The 19,318-nt window shown below is 37.0% G+C and overlaps 1 protein-coding gene across 1 annotated transcript in view; it reads left to right on the plus strand.

Moving 5' to 3' along the window:
• ARHGAP42 (Rho GTPase activating protein 42) overlaps positions 1-19,318 on the plus strand; it is a 145,920-nt gene that overhangs the window by 60,993 nt on the left and 65,609 nt on the right. The window contains exon 4 of the mRNA XM_040056346.2: positions 17,413-17,484. Within this exon, the coding sequence (XP_039912280.1) occupies positions 17,413-17,484 (72 nt within the window). The remainder of the gene's footprint in view (positions 1-17,412; positions 17,485-19,318) is intronic.

Raw genomic sequence — 19,318 nt, forward strand, 5'->3', positions numbered from 1 at the left:
ACACTCTTTATCCAGGTGGGGATTATGGGGAAAATGGGAAACAGGCAGAAGTTGGACAACATCTAACAGATCTGCTTTTCTGGTTGAATTTAAGAGTAACATCCTCACTCATGACACTGTCCCAAGAGCCTTTTGGGTGAGGCTCTAATTAGATTGATTTCATTATTTAAAAGCCTAAATTTCTATGAAGAGTTCTGTAGCTGGCCATTTTTATTGATTGCTTGTTTGAAGAAAATCCTCTATGCCACTATGTCAAATATAACTCTGGCCATTTGAAAAAAGTATTGATATTCTCTGACACATTATGCAGTATGAAAATCGTAGTTGTAGTAAACATTCCTGCCAACATTTTGGCTTCCTTGTTCGGTTAGCCATTTGCTTATTATTATGTCTCACTGCTAAGCTTCCATTTTTTATTATTTATTTATTTTAAACTTTAAATTTTGAGGTGTCTGTTCTTACTTTGGACTCAGTTGTTGCTTATGACATGCAGGCAATCGAACTCTTGATCTCCCAAGAGGTTTGTCGCTAAAGGAGAGGTCTGTCCCTCAAGAGGTCTGTCTGTCTGCTTTAATGTGTCCAGCTTTGGTCTAGGCAGAGGGAACCTGCACTCTGACTTGCTGGTTTCCTAAGGAAAGAATACTTAAAAGGCAGTTTCAGGAATTCTGACAAATGAAGCTTTTCAAAATAAATGTTGTGATGAGTCCGGCAGCTCAACATCCCTTAAGGAATAGTCTGCGCTAAGTAAATAATATTAGTTTTACTTTTCATGGTAAGTTAGAAAGTTCTAACTTTGATTAGATAAATATTTATTCTTTTATTGATTTCCAACTTTCCCTTCACATCCTAATGGACCTCACAAGGAGGCCTGTTCAGGGTAGATTCACTCCCCTCTGGAGAGGTTTTGTTGACATCTGCACAGTTAGGGAAGCAGGCCTGGCTGCAAAATTTACAGATCAGGATTTGGAAAAGCAAAGAGACAAAATTTGGAAAAGCAAAGAGACAAAGTAATAAACATACGGAATTGATTTGGGGTAACTGTTAAGTAGGTCTAACAGCCAGATTAAAAATGTCTTGGAAGGTTTAAAGTAAGCTTTTGTAGAGTAAAGCTTTTTGCTTATTTGCTAGGATTTATCTTAATCAGATAATTTCTGTAAATGTTAATGCACTGAACAAAAAACTTTAAAAAGCCACACAACTCTCCAGAAAAGCAAAAATTGCTTCACTTTCTGCACTTCTTAAATTGACAATTTGCCCTTATAGAAGAAAATTTGGGTTTGTTTTCTTTACTTGTTCTTTATGGGAAAAAATGTTTCATTTTTTAATGAAATTAAATATTTCTTAAATATTTAAATATTTAAGAAGGTAAGGATACTTGTAATATCCTAAAATATCTACATTTACCAGAGTACTCAATAGAATAATGTACTATTGAAAATGTTGTTAAGTGTGGTACACTTGAATTCTGGATCAGTTTTTTCTTAATTAGTTCTCTGCTCCAATTATGCTGTTTCCTGTTTATGTAGCCATTTCCCACTTGATAATATGTAATGTAAACGTTCAAGCAGAGAAATTTTTTGGTTTGTTTGTAAAGCCATAAATGGGGGTAAAACCAGAAAAGTTTTCTTCTGCTGCCTATCTGAAACTACATTCTCAAGTTCTTTTCCTTTCAGTATGATTTGCACTCTCAGCCTAGTCAAGAGACATGCACTGTTTGTATTAATGGTAGTGAAAAAAAGATAAATGCCTAGATTTGCAAGTACACTACTGAACTGTTTTTCCTTCAGTGTGGTTGTGTTTGTGATTGCTTTATCTTTTACAGTTTTTGCTGAGTTACAGTCCATGGAGTAAACTGTAAAAAGAAACGGTCTCTTACTGGATCACTAGGTACCTACCATGACCATATCCACTGCTGATTTATGTATTCTAAATATTTTCAGGGAGTTGCTAAAGAAAATAAGGGCAAAAAATCCAAAATGTTGTTTTGGTTTGTTTTTGTGGGTTTTTGTTTATTTGGTCTTGGTTGGTTGGTTTGTTCATTCATTATTTTGCAATTCTTTTCCTTTCATTTATCACCAGGTAGGTTTTTTTCCTCCAAAAGGAGGAAACCTCCAGCTTCAGTCATCTTTTTAATTGTGCATTTATCAGAAAAAGTTAAATGCGTTCTTTAACACTTTATGAAGTGTTCCCATCTAAGTAGAAAATTTGTTGATGCAACTAAGCAGCAAGTCTAAGAGGCAGGAGAGGCTATGAGTGAGAGGAGGCAGAAGGGGCACATAACAGTTTCCAGCTCAAGCTGTAAGTGCCAATAGTGACAGAAACCCCACTGAGCTCTTGTCTGCTGAAGGAAAAACAGGAATATGGGACACAGAGAAATCAGTGTGTCCTTGTGCAATGAAAGATTAGGTGGCATGCATGATCTTTGTTGTGAAAAGATTTTGAGGGAGAAGAAAGCCTTGGCATATCCTGAAAAATAAAGCGCAGGAGGAGATACAAAAATGGAGCCAAGGTGCAGTGAATTTGTCCCAGTATATTATCTTCTTGCAGGCTTTTACAGTAAATAACACAATATAAAAGTCAGTTGGGTCTTTCCCCCTTCCTGGTTTTTCCACTTTCCTTTTTAACTTACTGGCCACTGTTTTCTCTTAATCCATCCTCTTGTAGGGGCAAGATGTGAGTATTTTTTCACATAGGTGAAAAATACTGGAGCACTTGCCTTGGTGAACAATGCTTCTGCGTTTGAATTTTACCTTACCATGGTCAATGCATGCAGTGCATGGATACTCATAAGCAGCCAGGTTCTCTGTAGCATCTACCCACTGCTTGCTCTTTTGGGAAGTTGCTGGGTGTCATTGTGCTCAGTGCCTGCTCAGGAAAATGAGTTTAGTAATGGCTAACATTGCATTAGAATAAGTCAGTCTACTTAAACCCACACATCAAGGAAGTGAGTGAAGAAGAGCCAGTTGATGCCTGTTGGCTTCTAGTTTCTGAACATGCTGAAGATGAGGCACTTCTTGTGACATTGTCTTATGACTTCTATTGCCAATACCTAGAACAGGAATTTTTCAAAATGTATTCGTGTGAGAGTTTCCTTGCAGATCAAAACATCTTAGAGTCCTGTTGTAAATTAATTTTACCTTCAGGTTGGCCAAGTTTTTTTCTGTTTTCAAGTGATCTCGTTCTTCTGTGTATTAAATGTAACAGTATTGGAGTCCCTCCTCCCAATTGATCAGACTTAAATCTCTTGCCCTTCAAGTTTTGACACTGACTTTTTTTAACTGAGCTGAAGGAGTGATGGCAAGTCCTTCAGTAAGCACTGCTCAGGCACATTTGGTATTTTCGTAATGAATTCAAGTGTCCCGGTTTTGGTATTAATTTTGAATGCTAGGAATCTTAAGTTCTGCTTTTTGCCTTTAGCACACAGTGGGAGCTATGTTATTTACAAGAAGGATAGTCCATGCTGTATGAACCCTCCAGCTGTTAAAAATTACTAAATCATGGAGTTAGGATGGTAGCTTGCCGTGTTTGCTCAAAACTCAGTGTTTAGAACTGTGCTATAATGAAAAATTCTTAAAATTGATCTAGGCACCCTATTTTAGATGTGCAGCTGTGGCCTGAAAACATGAATTAAAGCCTGCTTAATAAAGGTAGTGTTACAGGGATTTAGTTTACAATTCTGTTGATCCATAAGTTGCTTGAGATATGACATACTTTGTTTTCAGATTGGTTCAGTGGTGCTGTCAGTAGTAAAATGTGAATATTTTATGCTGTCACTAAGGTAGTAATCCTCTCAATATCAGCAGAGTTTTCTGAGCAACTCTGAATAATTTTGATACTTTTTGGCACATAACCACTGCATTTAAGAATCACCAACACCTCAAATTTTACTCAGAAACTCACAGGGTAAAAAGGATTTGACCATTAATACTCTTTGCATAGTTTTGTCAGCTTTTACATACCATCTCCCAGAGCATATTGCAGAGCTTTGCTAGGAGTTGAGAAGGTCTGAATGGTCACTGTGAGCTTCACAGTTGGTAAGAGAAGGATGACATCCTAAGCTTCACTACCAGGATGATAGAGACATGGATGCTACAATTTTATTCCTGTCTTGCTGTTAAAGTACCTGGGAGCAGCAGCTGATGTAGTAGGACCAGCATGCTGAGACTGCCTTTTGCAGGCACTCTTAGTAATTCAGCAAAGTACTTTTCCTTGCATGCACTTCAGCAAAGCAAATTTCAAGCAGCACTTCCCTCCAAAGTTTTATTGCTAATGAGGGCCCTTTATTCAAATCCATTTCTTGGCAAGGTATGTTGTGAGAGGAATGAAGTCAATTTTGTTAAAAGTTACTGTGGGAGGGCAGGAGCAGCATTGTTAAACCCATGTCTGGACAATTCCCTTGGTACCATTCTTTGCATCTTAATTTCCCCATGAAGCCTAATTTACAACATGACGGTATTTACATCTTTATTCAGTACTTGTAATACTTGATACAGAGTTTGACATTTTGAGTAGAGTCTTGACACGTGGGAAGAGCTGTGGAATTCCTTTTGTTATTTTATATTTATTTATTTATGTTTATTTTATATTTATTTTGTTATTTTTATTCAGGCTACCAAAGGGAAGGGCAGAAGTTAAAATTTATAATTAATAATTTTGTATGATATTAATTTCTGAATTTTTACCCTTACCACTTCAATTACATTATAAAGAATGCTGAGTTTGTTTGGGTCTCTTTTGTACATCTTCTTTGTACAAGAAGATGCTTCTTCTGGGGACTATCCAATGTTTCAACAAAGACAGGACTCCTTTGCCATTTTGTATGCTGTGAGAGGGAGATGACATACAAGTTATGTGCTTGCTCTGAATGTTTTAGCATCTAAGATCTGATTTCCTTCAATTTAACACATGCAACTAGTGTGTGTTTATTAATGGTCATAAAAGTAGCCAAGCCCCTTAATAATTCAGGTGGATTTTTTTGTCTTGATACTGACCTCTGGCTTTCAATTTGTTGAGACAATTATGAAATACTAGCACACTCCCCTTTTTATTTCTCTTATCAACTGCTGTTTTTCATATCTCCATTTACATGTTTGTCTTGTGAATGCTTTGTGTTGCTTTTCCAGAAGGCTGTTTGCATTTACATTGGTATTATTAGCGGATTATAGCATCTAAAAGTATTTCAATTTTTATGTAATCCCCTATTTTAAAAGATGCTATAAATTTAAAATTTTAGTGTGATCATTTTATTAAAAAATAAATATATTTTAAATGTCTGCTAAAAACTTAAAGACACTTTGAAGTTTACCATCACATGGTTTTCCTATTATAATCTAAGTTTATAAAAGTCTGTTAAATATGAGGGTAGCAGGAAAATACATGGTTTGTCTTATTTGGGCCAAATAATTGAAATATTTAACTTGCGTCTTCACTCACCTACCTAAAGAAAATTAAATATAGCAGTCTTTTTAGATTTAAAGTAAATAATTATGAAAAAAGAGAATGTCTGACTTTTTACGTGGAGCATATATGTGGAATGTGACTGTTTTCAGTAATCCATTTTTTCTTAAGCCTTTGTTTTGTGTATCTTGAAGATGTAAACAAGAATTAACATAAAGGTATTTGTAGGAATTTCACTTCAGCAGTTCCCAATGCTTGAAGTCAATGCTTCTAATATTCCTCTTAAAGCTAATCTGCTTTCTGTAGGCAGATGACATTGTATTATATGCTGTAAATAATTTTTAAGGCTGTCCGTAAAATATATTGGAGGTCTCATTGCCTCTACATGTTATCAGAGGCAGATTTTTCAGTGGGCATGTGGCAGGTTTGTAGCCTCTTGACTTTACTCCTACTTGGAGTGATTGATAACGTAGGTCTGCTGTATTTTCTCAACTCAGCAGGAAACTTTGAGCATCAGCTTTTAAAATGTAAAGTAAAATTGATTTGCCAAACCAAACCATTTAGTGGAGGATGATTATAAATGCAGTATCTGTCAACATACAAATTGTAGGAATTGAGTAGCTTCTTCTTGGTGCTGTTTAATGTCGTGCTTGAAGTATTAGTGGTCTGACAATGCCCAAGAATCTTGTGTTTATGACCAAAACAGATTAGCACACAAACATTAAAACTTAACTGCTGTAAAATAGCAACAATTCTGGGAGTTTCAGTATAATTATATTTTCTCTTCATAAGGCAAGAAAGATGTATTAAGCTTACTGCAAATTCTCAAATGGGGAATTTAAAACAGATGGAATGAATATTTAGCTTTTTCCTCCAGAGGAATCGCAGACAATGAATACATTAGGTGAACAAGATAATTAAAAGGAAGTAGCATTAAAAAGAAGTATTAAATGAATGTGTTGATAATATACTTTATCTAAATATGCCAAACACCATTTTTACATCTTTAAAAACTTTTAGTGTATGGAAATCTTGTTGCAACCTTTACTTTCTTTTGCCTGCAATAAGTTCAGTCATAAATAACCTACTTTATTATGCAAAATAAGAACTATTGAGACACATTTGAAACTTGCTGCTGTAAATTCACGGTGCAAGTATTTTCATCTAAGTTTGTTTTTACCCTTCCTTACATGTCTTGTCACTCACTGAGCAATATCTACAGAGTCTGGTCTTGCAGTCATTGAGAATTGTTTCTGATGGTTGCAGTTCATGAAGAGATGAACAAAACTCGAAGAAATATAATTGTAACATGCTTGAAGTAATTTGTAAGACATTCTGCATCTTGTATAGTTCTGTTAAATATTTGTTCCCTTGGGAATTTCGGGTGTTCTTCTATAAGATACTGCCAGTGGGTAGCATAAGATGGTTCTGGAGCAGCACTGAATAACTAGAGTCAGATGGTAGGAACTTCTGGTTTCTGATGATCCAACTTTATCTGTTGGTTCCGATGCTCAGCTTCAGTGAGCTCCCTGTGTGAGCCCTGTCTCTGTCAGACACCAATTAGCTGCCACATTCCAGAGTCAGCTGGTCAATCTGGTGTCTTAGTACCCATGAATGACAGAAAGTGTGAGTAGTGGAGGCAGCATGCTGCCAGGGGATGGAGGGCAGACTGGTTATTTCTGAGGCTGAATGACATCCCCTCTCAAAGAAGTGAAATGCAATTACCGATTTGGATTTTAACAGAAAAAATAGCCAAGATCAGAAGAGAAGTTTGGATTATGTACCTGTTTCAGCACTGCACATGTAATCAGTTGGTGATAAATGTAATAACTATGCTAGAAATTAATTCAATAAAAAGAAATCAGGAGGTCTTAAAATACTACTTCATGTTGGGATTAGACTAAACCATATTTTGTATGACCTAGTATAATAAAATCTAACTCACGCGATCCGTATTTAGGATGATGATAGAGTTAAAATTTGACTATTTTTTTCTTTTCACCCTGGAGCAAGTGATTTGTTACACTATTTCATTGGTTGCCATGCTTTGTTGATTTATTCTTCATCTATTTGGGAGTATGACTACATTTGTAGTTCACCTGTTTGGTTACATTAGAAGTGTCATATAGCTTTATAAATGTAACTTTAGACTGTGAAGGTAATATTACAGTAACCTTTACTGAATCCTGAAATGTCTTTAATGTTTTTGCTGTCTCTCTTGAATCCAGCTGCTTTTTGCAGAATGAAAAGCATATCTAGCCCAGTCCCAGATTACTTTGGTTTATCACAAAAAACTTTAAATGGGTTTGCAATATCTCTGAGGGAAAGCAGAATTCAAGCCCAGTGGCCCAGATGTTCATTTGCTTTCTTTTGGAAACTTCTGAATACTGTTGTATTAAGCCTTTATACATCTATGCAGAATTACCTTCATGTATGTTGAGTTTGGTGGCAGACAGCCTTGCAATTTCATGATGTGATGTATCTTGTTTGAATGGATCACAAGCATCCTGTGCTTATTTCTCCCCATTGATTGGGAAGGGAAGCTTATGTGGCTGTGTCAAGTTCAGAGACCGTGAATATCTAACGTTGAGTGACTGAGTTAATTTCCTGGTATGTCCTTGAGACTCTGTTGGTGTTGTTACTGAGATGATAATGTCCTCTGTCACATCTTGCTGTTGGCAGTGCATGAACTGATTTATTAGGGGACACCTGACATTCCAGATTTTGTGTGGTAGCTGTTACTTGAACTCAAAAATACATTTTCTCTACTACTTAATGCCAGTCCTTAGAGTTAATACTTCTCTGTTGTTCCTTGGCCCTAAAGCACGTTAATGGGTGTTAGTACAGCATGGTCTGAAAGGCCCAGGCTTTCAGGGTTATTCATAAGGCTTGGCTTCCTGGGAGGAAGAAGGGAACTTCTGCTCTACAGCCATTGCAGACACGAAGAATATTGCTGCCTCCTTCCAAGAGAATCAAGTTTTGTTTTAATGAATGGTTGTACTGGACCTTGGGATCTCTGAGTGCCAAAGTACCATAAATATTGTCTTTTGCCATAAAGATTGAGCCGCCGTGAAAAAAAGTAAGATGCTTGAGGGTGATTGGGCTGTATTTGGTAGGTACTTGCTATGTTGTACCCTCATCTAAGATAGCAGAGGTCATCATAACCCTGTTTAGGGGTGGAAACAGCCCAGAAAGCATATGCCTCAACTTTGAGACTGCTGGAGTATAAAGTTAATGAAATGTGGCCTATAAAAACACTTCATTCATGTGCTGATGTAATGAAAGCATTTTAAACTTAATTCTTTTTAGTTACATACTGTGCTTAGTAGGATAGTGGGTAGTTGAAAAATACCAAATTAAAAAGGAGGATAGTGCAAGGGAGTATTTCTAAAATAACGTCATTCCTGCCAGTGAGCATCCAAAATATGTTGCTTACAAACTATAACTATTTTCGTCCTTGGCTGATACTTGGGAGGAACAAAGGAAACTACCAAATGGACAGAGAGAGGGCCTGGGAGGACCTCCTGGTATTTGATATTCTCCCCAACTTACAAGACAAAGTTACATCTGGTTAATGACCACAAAGATAGTAGTAGCAGTCTCCCCAAGGTTTGCTTGTTTTTATAATGTGTTTAGCAGTCATACTAGCTTAAGTGGGACTGTTTGTTATTTGATTTTGTTTGTTATTTTCTTTATTTTTGTTTCTTTTTCCCCTTCAAGTGCAATTGTGGGAGTAATTCTTGAATTGTCTTCCCTCCTTGTTTTTCTTTGTACTATTAGCACACAAAAGGGTACAAGTACAGTCCTGATATTAAACATGCTTTCAAGAATGATGAAAAGTTTCTTTTCCTTCTCAGCTCAAAGATGTAATTTCTGTTAGTACTAGTCTCATTTACAGTTGGTGTGATGCTCTGTACATAACTTGCCCTGTAGCTTACCTGCACAGGAGACTGGTGGAGAAAAATGCCTGGTTTTAGGCTGTTGACTTAGTGAAGGATCTTATTCACCTGGAAGAGGAGAGTGAAAAAGATATGAAAATATGTGAGTCTATATGTGTGAAGGATGTGCTGTCTTACAGTTTGTTCAGTAATACAAATTTTTGCAATAGCTTGCTTGAATGGAAGGGTTTAACAGAACTGAACTTCTGGTTTCAGAAGTACCTCTGAATATTTTTTTCTCTACTCCTTCAGTTTCTAGTTCAACAGCTTGCACTTCTTGGAGTTTTCTTTTTTGTCTTTTTCCTTTGGAATTCCTGGAGTGTCACCAGTTAAGCATAAAGTCACAGAAAGGGCAGTGGATCATATGAAATGCTTCGGTAATTGTTTGTGGGATTTAAATATATCAGGAGAATAAACTTTAGAGTTGGAGGTCTCTTGTTACCATGGAATTCACAGTACCGTGAAGAAGGAAAGCATCATGGGCAGCGGGGTAGAATGAAGCACAGGAGCAGTGAGCCGGTGTCTCCAGCACAGGACTCCTGGAGGCCTGCATGGACTTAAGCAAAACTGATTATGGAACTGGAGAGCTCTCACAGGGGTAGAATCATTCTCTCGTGCCATACCCGCTGTAAGTTTTCTGTGCCAGAAAGTTTTGAGCTCTGCTGGAAGATTTGGGGTTCATTAGGATGAGTAGGATTGTCAAAATTCCACCAAAAAGTATCCTAAACTATCTCAGATCTTAAGGTTTTACTGGCAGTCCTCTTTACAAGATCAAGTATAGTTCTACACAAATGAGGTTGTGTGCTTTCTAATAGATCTTTTCTCTCTCCAAGGTTTGTTCAGACTGAAGAAGAGAAGGCTTTGGAGGGATCTTCTAGAAACCAACTGTGCAGTAGAGACAGGACAAGGGGGAATGGATTTAAACTGAAAGAGGGTAGATTTAGATTAGACATTAGAAGGAAATTCTTTACTGTGAAGGTGGTGACGCACTGGAACAAATTCCCCAGGAAACTGTGGCTGTCCCATTCCTGGAACTGTTCAAGGCTGGGTTGGATGGGGCTTTGAGCAACCTGATCTAGTGGGTGCTATCCCTGCCTGTGGCAGATGGGAAACTAGATGATCTTTAAGGACCCTTCAACACAAACCATTCTATGATTCTGTCACTCCGAAAAATGGGTATGGGACCATTTTCTTTTCAGATGAATTCTAAAGGATATAATTTCCCAGATGAAGGGGAAGTTCAGGATCTTCTCCTGATTCATACAGAAGTGGATACAGCATCTGTACTTGTCTAAATTTGTCAGTTTTCCATAGCCTGGAAATAGAAGGAAGCATTGATGGGAGGGGGCTTGGAGTAAATATTCAAGCATTAAGGTTCTATGTCCTCATGAAACGACACAGACGTAAAAAGATTGACCCTTATTTCTCTGAGACATTTGTCTCTGAAATATGGGTTCTTCAAATAAAACGCCTATCTTACTTATTTTCTCTGTAACTTACTACTTTTGGAATAGTAAATACTTCTGAAAGAAAAAAAAAAAAAAAAAAAAAAATCTGATGGCCAATACTTGGAAAAAATGAAGCTTTCAAATCAAGTTTTTCCACTCACCCATAATTAGATGTTCTGATAGAAGAATGTATCAGGAAGCCTTCATTTACCAAGACCTCTACCAAGTAATTGCAAAGTCTAGATACACAAAACTCTGAAGATTGGCTCAGTTGGTCAGAGCTTGGTGCTGATACCACCAAGGTTGTGGGTTCAGTCCCTGGATAGGGGATTGAATGATCCTTAAGATTTGATGATCCCTGTGGCTCTATGTGTATTTACACTGCGTATCGGTGTGTGCTTTTTAGAATTTTAATGTTATGCTTGGAAAGCAGATTGTAGATCTGAGTCAGATTCTTCATGAAGACTGGCTTTTTTGAATGTTGGCTGCTTTTTTATTTGCTTGGTCTGTAATCAGTAAAAAGAAAAAAGCTCCTGAGGACACCTAACATCTGAAATTCTTCAATTGCTCTTCAGATGAGTTCTGTTCTTCCTCTAATGTGTTGTGAGGACTTCATAAGGAGACTGGCCTTTCTGTGTTAAAGGCAGCCTTTGTGCATATTCTCTTGTGTAATTTCCTATTATATTAACAGTCACTTCAGGTATGACAGTACAGTAAGGTGTTTTTACACATAACCTATGCAATATAGAAAATCAAAGTTCACTTGGAAAAAAACCTGCTCTCGTGGAAAGCATTGCTGCCCATGACAGAGGGTGGAACCTGATGATCTCTTTCAACCAAACCATTCTTTGATTTAGGGCTATAACTACTCCCAGCCTTGATTAGCATGTGATTTATAAGCATGCCCTTGTGGCAATGTATTCATATCACTTGATACATCTTTAGACTTTGGTAAGAAACTGAATGTTGAATTACACATTGTACATGGAAATGTCCAGTCTATGTTATTAATTGACTGTAGTTAAAACTTCATAATCTTCTCATTCTCTATCTCCTTTAACATCAGCTTTACTTTAAATATATGGCAGTGGTAGTGATATTTTTAGGAAGTTAAAACCAGCTTGGCTATTGTTTGATGTCTCTTTTTTTTTTTTTTTTTTTTTTTTTTTTTTTTAATGTGAGAGATATTACGATAAACTTCAAGTATATTATTTGTTTTTAAGTATGTGATTTGTCTGTGTAGTTTTCTTTAGAAAGCTGTAAAAATATTTGTCTTGCTAAGTAGTTACAGGCATTGAAATCCACAATATTAGCTTTGTGTAATATTTACCCTTTTAAACTTCTAAAAAAGAAACTGTGCACTTAAATACATGACTAGTGTTTTATCCTGGCATGTTTATATTCTTTATGGAATACAATTTGATACATAAGTTATGATAAAAGTTATACATGAAAGCCTGGTTGTCTGTATTTGGTCTCAACTGTTGTATTTGAAGTTGTATTGATTAGGAGCTGTAGATAAGACCGAAAGAAGAGGTATTTTGATCAGATGTTAGGAATTGGGGGAAAGATTTCAAATTAAATGATGTCTTTTTTTCTAGTAGAGAAATATTTTCTAAATTAGAAATGCATTACTATGCATATATTAGCTATGAGATTTGTTGCCCCCTTTGAATGAATTTCATTTGTGTTTTCTACAAGTCTTATACTGACATGAAAAAAGTTAGTATTTGTCAGCATTCAGAATTTGTGAGTCATTCAGCATTTCAGGGAAATGAGTTCTGTTTACTATGTGCTGGTGTGGTCATTCTGTGTGGCCATGAAAACTAGTCATAGCAGATTTTGGAACTTTTTTTTTTTTTTTTCCCAAGAAGCCCTAGATAAACCCAAAAGCTTTTCATGGCTAAAATGTTGTGCTATCATTCAGATAAGTTTAGTAGAATTCCTAATTCTGTTACTGCAAATGTGCCTCATTTAAGTTATTGCTGTCTTCTTCTGGCAATTGGTAAATCTATTAATTCAGTTGTTTCTGTGACTTACTTACCTTGTCTTGATAATGCAGTTCAGCACTGTAGACACTAAGGTGAAGATAAAAGCCTATAAAACAATTCACAGCTTAAAATTTGTCTGTATTGTTAGTATTTAAAAATTAATTAGCAGCTGCATCAATGTTTTTTAGGTAAATTTATGTTTATATCCACTGGTTCTACCAAAGCAGAATTATAGATTTCTTTGGGTTGGAAAGGACCTTAAAGATCATCCAACTCCAGCACTACCATGAGCAGAGACATCTTCCACTCGACCAGGGTGCTCAGAGCCCCATCCAACCTGGCCTTGAACACTTCCAGGGATGGGGCATCCACAGCTTCTCTGTGCAACCTGTGCCAGTGTTTCAACACCCTCACAATAAAGGTTTTCCTTCTAATGTCTAATCTAAGCCTACCCTCTTTCCATGTAAATCTTAATCTACTCTCTTTCAATTTAAGTAAAAGAAGAAGAATGCTGCATGTACAGTCTGTGTATCATTTACTCTCCCAAATTCAGAAAAATCAGAAAACTAATTAGAAAACTCATTCAAAAAAATTAATGTTGAGTTGAATTTAAGAAAATTTAAAGATGCTCAGATATGTTTGCAAGAAATTTATTCCTCCCTTTCTCACACTGTCTAACTATTACGATTTTCTTAATGTTCTTCATTGTAATGATTGAAGGTTTTACTAAAAAAAGTTTAAAAAATTGCTAGCCCAAAGTGTCTTCAAGTGTAGATGTGGAGCTTCTCTGTGATGCACGAAAACCACAGTTCAATTTCAGTATTAGTGCTTAAATTCAATTTCACAGATAACTTCTGGAAGGAGGGAGGGTAGGTTGGAAAAGTGGATGATCATGAATCAGGAAAGACAACTTAAGTGGCTTTACTATGTTGTCTCAAAGGCTTTCAGAGTGTATTGAAATGTTGCAGTTATGCAACAATTACCAACCTCATAAGTTGTCCAAACTGCCTTAGAAAAAGTGGTTTGAATTTTTAAATGCTACTTTTTCAGATATACTTTACAACTTCTGGGTGGTTTATTGGTACTTATTTCAATGGTGCTTTTATCAACACGTAGAGTTAACTGTAAGTGGAATTATATATATCAAAGATAAAAATCTGTGTAAGTATTTTTTGTTTAGAAAATCTTTATTACTGTATCTAATATAACTCTCTCAAATGTCAAAGTAATATTCTTGTATTATGTCTGCTAATACTTGTCTAGCATCTTAATTAAAAAAGACTGATGAACTGTCAGTAAATTAATGTTATTCTTTTTCTTTTCTTTTTCTGGAGAAAGACTACTGCTTTTGCCAAACAAGAGAAACAATCACATAATTTGATTGACTTCCACATATTAACCATGATGACCACTGGAACTGTTTAACATTCAATAACTATTAGATCAAAAAAAATGTAGCTTCTCTAAAGGTGTGACTAATCTGAATAAGCTTGGAAGGTTAAGATCCGTATTTTAAACATTACATGGATTTCTGAAGTTGCTGTTTAAAAAAACAGTTACAGTCTTTTTGACATGGTTTGCCTGTTTCCCTGTGTCCCTGATTTCAACCTAGCACAATAACTGAGTAGGAGAGGGATTATCTTCTTGGCAGCAAAAAAGTTACTCTATTAGGACCACACAGTGAAAATGTCAAATTATCTAAAGCAATCAGATTTCCGTAGAAATGATCATGGGAGTATCAGATTGCTACTTTAAAAGGGGACGCAGAAGATTGCTGGAGGCGGGGGGGGCGAGGGGGGAGGGCTGTATCCTGATTTATAACCCTTAAGAAGGAAACTGTAATGGTAGTTGATAGTAATTGACAAAGAAAGGAAGTTAATAAATAAATATGTAAGGCAAATTTTCTTCTTTCTCTATAATTTTCAGTTTCCAAAAGCTAGGCGCAACCTGGTGGAAAGCGATGGAAGTCTTCACACAGTGGAGCATTCTACCTCTTGTAATAGTGGCTATTGAAATGCATCTGCTGGGATTTTCTTATATCCTTTGCTACCACATTCTCCTTCCCCAAAACCAAAGCCTATTTCTTGCCTAGCTCCTAATTTTGTTGGGAGATGAATTGTCACAATAGGGCTCTTGCCAGTAGAACCTTTCACAGCCCAGGGATGAGTTTGCAGTGTGTTCTGTGGACGTGGCTTAGCAGGTCTATTCAGAGGCACAGACCCCATCTAGATAAAAGCCTGACAATGCCTACTGTCCATTCCCACTTCATGTATAACTGTGGGAGTAATAACATTGTACTTCAGCCCAGCAAGTAATTAATATATAATAAATTAATATTTAATAAAATAATATATAATATATTATGCATATTATAGAGATATAAAATATTAAATAAATATATATAAAAAATAAATGCTTCTCAGATTAATCTTCTCATATGCTTCCTATGCGTATGTTCTTTCATGGTGTTTGAAGCAGGATTCTCTTTTTCCAAGGTACTTCATGTGCTTTGCAGCAGCTTTGAGTGAGATGGGTAGGAGTTCTGTTTCCGTTACTTTAACTCTGCCAAGAGGACAATATATGCAGAGAGGTCTCCTGGTGTGGCGTGGAGGCTGCATGACCATAGTAGCCCTGAGTTAAGGGAGGGGCCATTTGGCTGCACATGGGTTTAGTTTGACTGGCAATGACTAGCAACAGGACTGGTAGTGATTGCTGGTATGAGAAATAACTACTTTGTAATCCACATATGTCTCCCTTAATTGAACTGTGACATATCTAGCAATGAATCTAAATGGCAGAGAAAAACTTAGTTTGGGATGTGAAAAAAAAAAAAAAAAATTGCATCCGTATTTCCATACCAGTAGCTCCAGCAATCATGTGTGATTTCTGTGCGTGTTGCTAAAAGCTGTGTACATGCTGTGTGAGCTATCAAAACTTCCAGCTGCTGCGTCCAGACATAGGCACTGCAATTTTGCTTGGTAATAGGCAAGTCATTTAAGTTTTGCACTTAAGTTTATCTGCTTTAGTGATCCTTGGAATTGAAATTATCTTTTGTTAAGTGCATGCACTTTGCCTTGTAAAAGGTGATGAGTCCCAGTTAGATTGTTGGATGATAGCTAAAAATCTATGTATTATGGAAGCAGCCACCTGGAGAGTAATGTAGTGTTGTAGTCTGGTCCAGTGGAACTGATGAAGGATGTTGAATGCAATGAAAACATTCCTCCTCATCTGTGCCTGATTTTTTGTTTTTACATATATCATGTTTTGATCATAGTATCACTGAGCATTCCAGTGTTGTCATTGCTGTCTTGGACTTCAATTCATAGGAGTGTCAAAGAGAGTCTCAGCTTTTCCTAAAACTTTGCCCTGCAAAGAGTTGTGATGATTCTGTTCTTTTGAATTGTAATGTTAGGTTTGGAAAGAAAGAGCGATTGTATTTCAATGGGTTTATTCTATATGGTTTTTATTACAGCTTTTTGGAAAGTTTCAGTGCTCAACTGACAATGTAACTTACCAACTACTGTTATGGAAGAACCACAAGAATGGTATTAATTCACATTTGACCTAGGTACATGTTAGCTTTGCCCAGACCACTAAACCTGCCAAAGCCCAAATGATGAGTATTAGTGAAGACTGTACTGGTACGGAGAAAAGAATCTATTTGTGCAGAAAACCCAGAGTTTTACCTGTGGTCAGTATAACAGAATATTGTAATGTGTTTTATTGTACTTTATTTCTGGTATGTTGACAGTTTTAGCTTCTCTGATTTTCATCAGAAAAGTCAATTTGACTGGTTATTCCCCCCGTCCCTAAAAGGCACGTGGGGAAATTATGTTACCTTTCCTTGGTGCGTGAGTGGCATGATGGCTTGGCTGCCATTTATATACTGCTGCATGTCTGTTTCCAGTCCCAAATTACTACAGACTGCTTTGGGTGATTGCTGCTGGGAATGGGTTTCAGGGAGGAGTTCCCAGGAGTGAATTTACACTAAATAAACCAAGGCCATGAGGGAAAACTGTGTTTCATTAAGAGCTCTGGTTTAGGTTAAAGAGATAAAAATAGCTGCAGGACATCTCAAATTGGTTTAAAAACTGGAAAAGTGAAGGAACCCAATTTAGAGTATTTTTTTTTTTAAGAGCCCACTTAACTTTTTAGAGTTCTCTGCCTAACTCTCTTCTGTTCAGTGTACCTAGGCCTCTATTCCAAAGGGATAGCCAAAAAGTTTCAGCTTCCATAAACACAGAATTTTTTAGTCACTCCTGTCGAGAGTATTCATGTGTTTGTTTTCTTTGTTGTGCCAAAACATGTTCCTGAAAGTTTTCATTTTCTATTCTGGTTTTAGGCAAGATGCAAGAAATGGAAGTAAAGTACAAGAAAATCTTCTGCATATTGGAAGATATTGCATATTGCATCTTCCATCAAAATTGCTTTAGTTATCCATAAAAGCATTCCATAGTAGACTAGTGTACATGTGTGTTGTATGTTTTGTGTAAAGAAAACATAATTATTTGCCTTCTGCTCTTACCAGAATGTTTTGGACATGGGTTTTTCAGTCTTGCACGTTGGCAGCGTTACAGTGGCTCCACTTTCTGCAAATACTCTGTATTAAGAAGGTATCCTTTATGTTTAACTTTGCAGATCCAGAATGCTAATGATGTGCTAATAGCACCGCTGGAGAAGTTTCGAAAAGAGCAAATAGGAGCAGCAAAAGTAAGTGGCTGGGGTTGGGTTGTTTTTCATTTCGTGTTTATTTGAGTTTATCAGTGTGTTTTGAAGGCTGGACTGAAATCAGGCATTTTGTATTCAAACAGACTTGATGCTATCGTCATTAATATGTTAGTAAATTTGCTTCAGAGGGGAGGCAGTTTAGAAATGGAGCTTAAAGACTGATGATATGCATAGAGCACAGCTCTTGCTACTGTTGCACATTCCTTCCATCTGGCATTGTGTTCATCTTCTGATGTCTGCATTTGCATTATGCTGCATCTTGGGTTAACCCAGAACCTCAGGGAGGATTCAAACAGCTGCTATGGGTCCCTCAAGCAGACGTTGTATAAAGACAGAAGACAGTTTCAGCATGATCCCTGCCTCTGCTTTCCCTCTCCTTTTCACATGGCTGATGCAGTGCAGTGATTCATGTTCATTTTGCCAGAGTATTCATCTTAATATTCTCCAGGCATTTTCCCAAGGTGTAAGTGCTCCAGTTGGTAATTTTATCTGGTTCTTTGGTGATAAGTGTTATATCTGTGAGAGAGACAATGCAGGTTGTCTACACCAGGGTTCAGTTGTCAGCTCAGGAAATCAGATATATTGGGGAAAAATATGTTGGAATTAATTGTTAGTCTGGAAGAGCTGTTTTCAGTCTGATCCTGAATTTTTGAGTTCCTATGGGGGACTGCTTTGATCACAGTCTCAGGGCTATGCATGGAAGCTGTGGTTAGTAACAGCTCCTTCTATCTACATAAATACACTAGTTCTCAAGCATTTTGCCTCTTATATTGGTGCTCATAAAAATTTCTGGGAAACTTTCCATTTGTAAGGTTAAATGAGTACAAAAAAAAAGCTCTCTGATGTTGCAGGTGAGGTTGTGCTTGTGTTGTACTCAAAAAAACTCAGAGGAAGAACAGAGCTGTTGGAAAGAAACGCCAAAGGTTTATACCACTTGTACTGCTACTGTGAACGTGTAACAAACACATGGGACAGCTTCCTCACAGGAACTAAGTAGATGTTTGTGAAGAATTTTTACTGCGAACTTGAGGTCAGATTTCTCTGAAGTGGGTGTTCTGTACCCTTTCACTTGATATGTTTTTGTGTACAACAACATTCTTCTCTTGTCCCACCCCTATGCTGCTGTGAGATGCAGAGCTGGGAGGTTTTTTTTACCATGCTGCACAAATCAGAATTTAGTCCCAGCGCAAAATTATTTTTAGTTTTCAATAGGTTTTAGTAGTGTCTTCCAGTTCTTTGCAGTACTGTTTAATTTCATACTCTCATAGTTCAAGGGATATCATTCTTCAGAGCACCCTGTTTGAAAGCTTAACCCACCATACTACTGACTGTCTTGCTGCATGACAGGGACAAGCCCTAGGTGCTTCACAGGAGTCTCTGCAGAACTCTGTAAGGCACTCAGGTTTCCTTTGAATATATCACTCTGTAGATGTCAACACATACATAATGATCTAATCGAAGATGACACCATTGTTTTTTGTATCGTCAAGAATATTAAAGGCAGGGCACTACAGGACAGGTTGAGTCCTCTCTCTTTGGTATATCATAACAGCTGGTTTCTTTTCTGTCTCTCTTCCATGTGAAATATGGGCATCTGCTTATCTTAGAGTTGTTGTTTTGACTTGTCTGTGGCCACACTACATTGTACAGAATGAGTTCAGGGGGGAGCCTGGCTCAACTAACTCTTACTCCAGTGTCTAATACACTATTATGCAGTGCTGTGTGTTTTGGAGAGTCCAGGATACTTGGCCTGACACATGGATACCCTAAGGACAGCTCTCCCAGGTCATTGTTTTATAAAATGTCAAACAAACAT

Source organism: Hirundo rustica, chromosome 2 (assembly GCF_015227805.2).
Source record: "Hirundo rustica isolate bHirRus1 chromosome 2, bHirRus1.pri.v3, whole genome shotgun sequence".
In the NCBI taxonomy this organism is placed as follows: domain Eukaryota; kingdom Metazoa; phylum Chordata; class Aves; order Passeriformes; family Hirundinidae; genus Hirundo; species Hirundo rustica.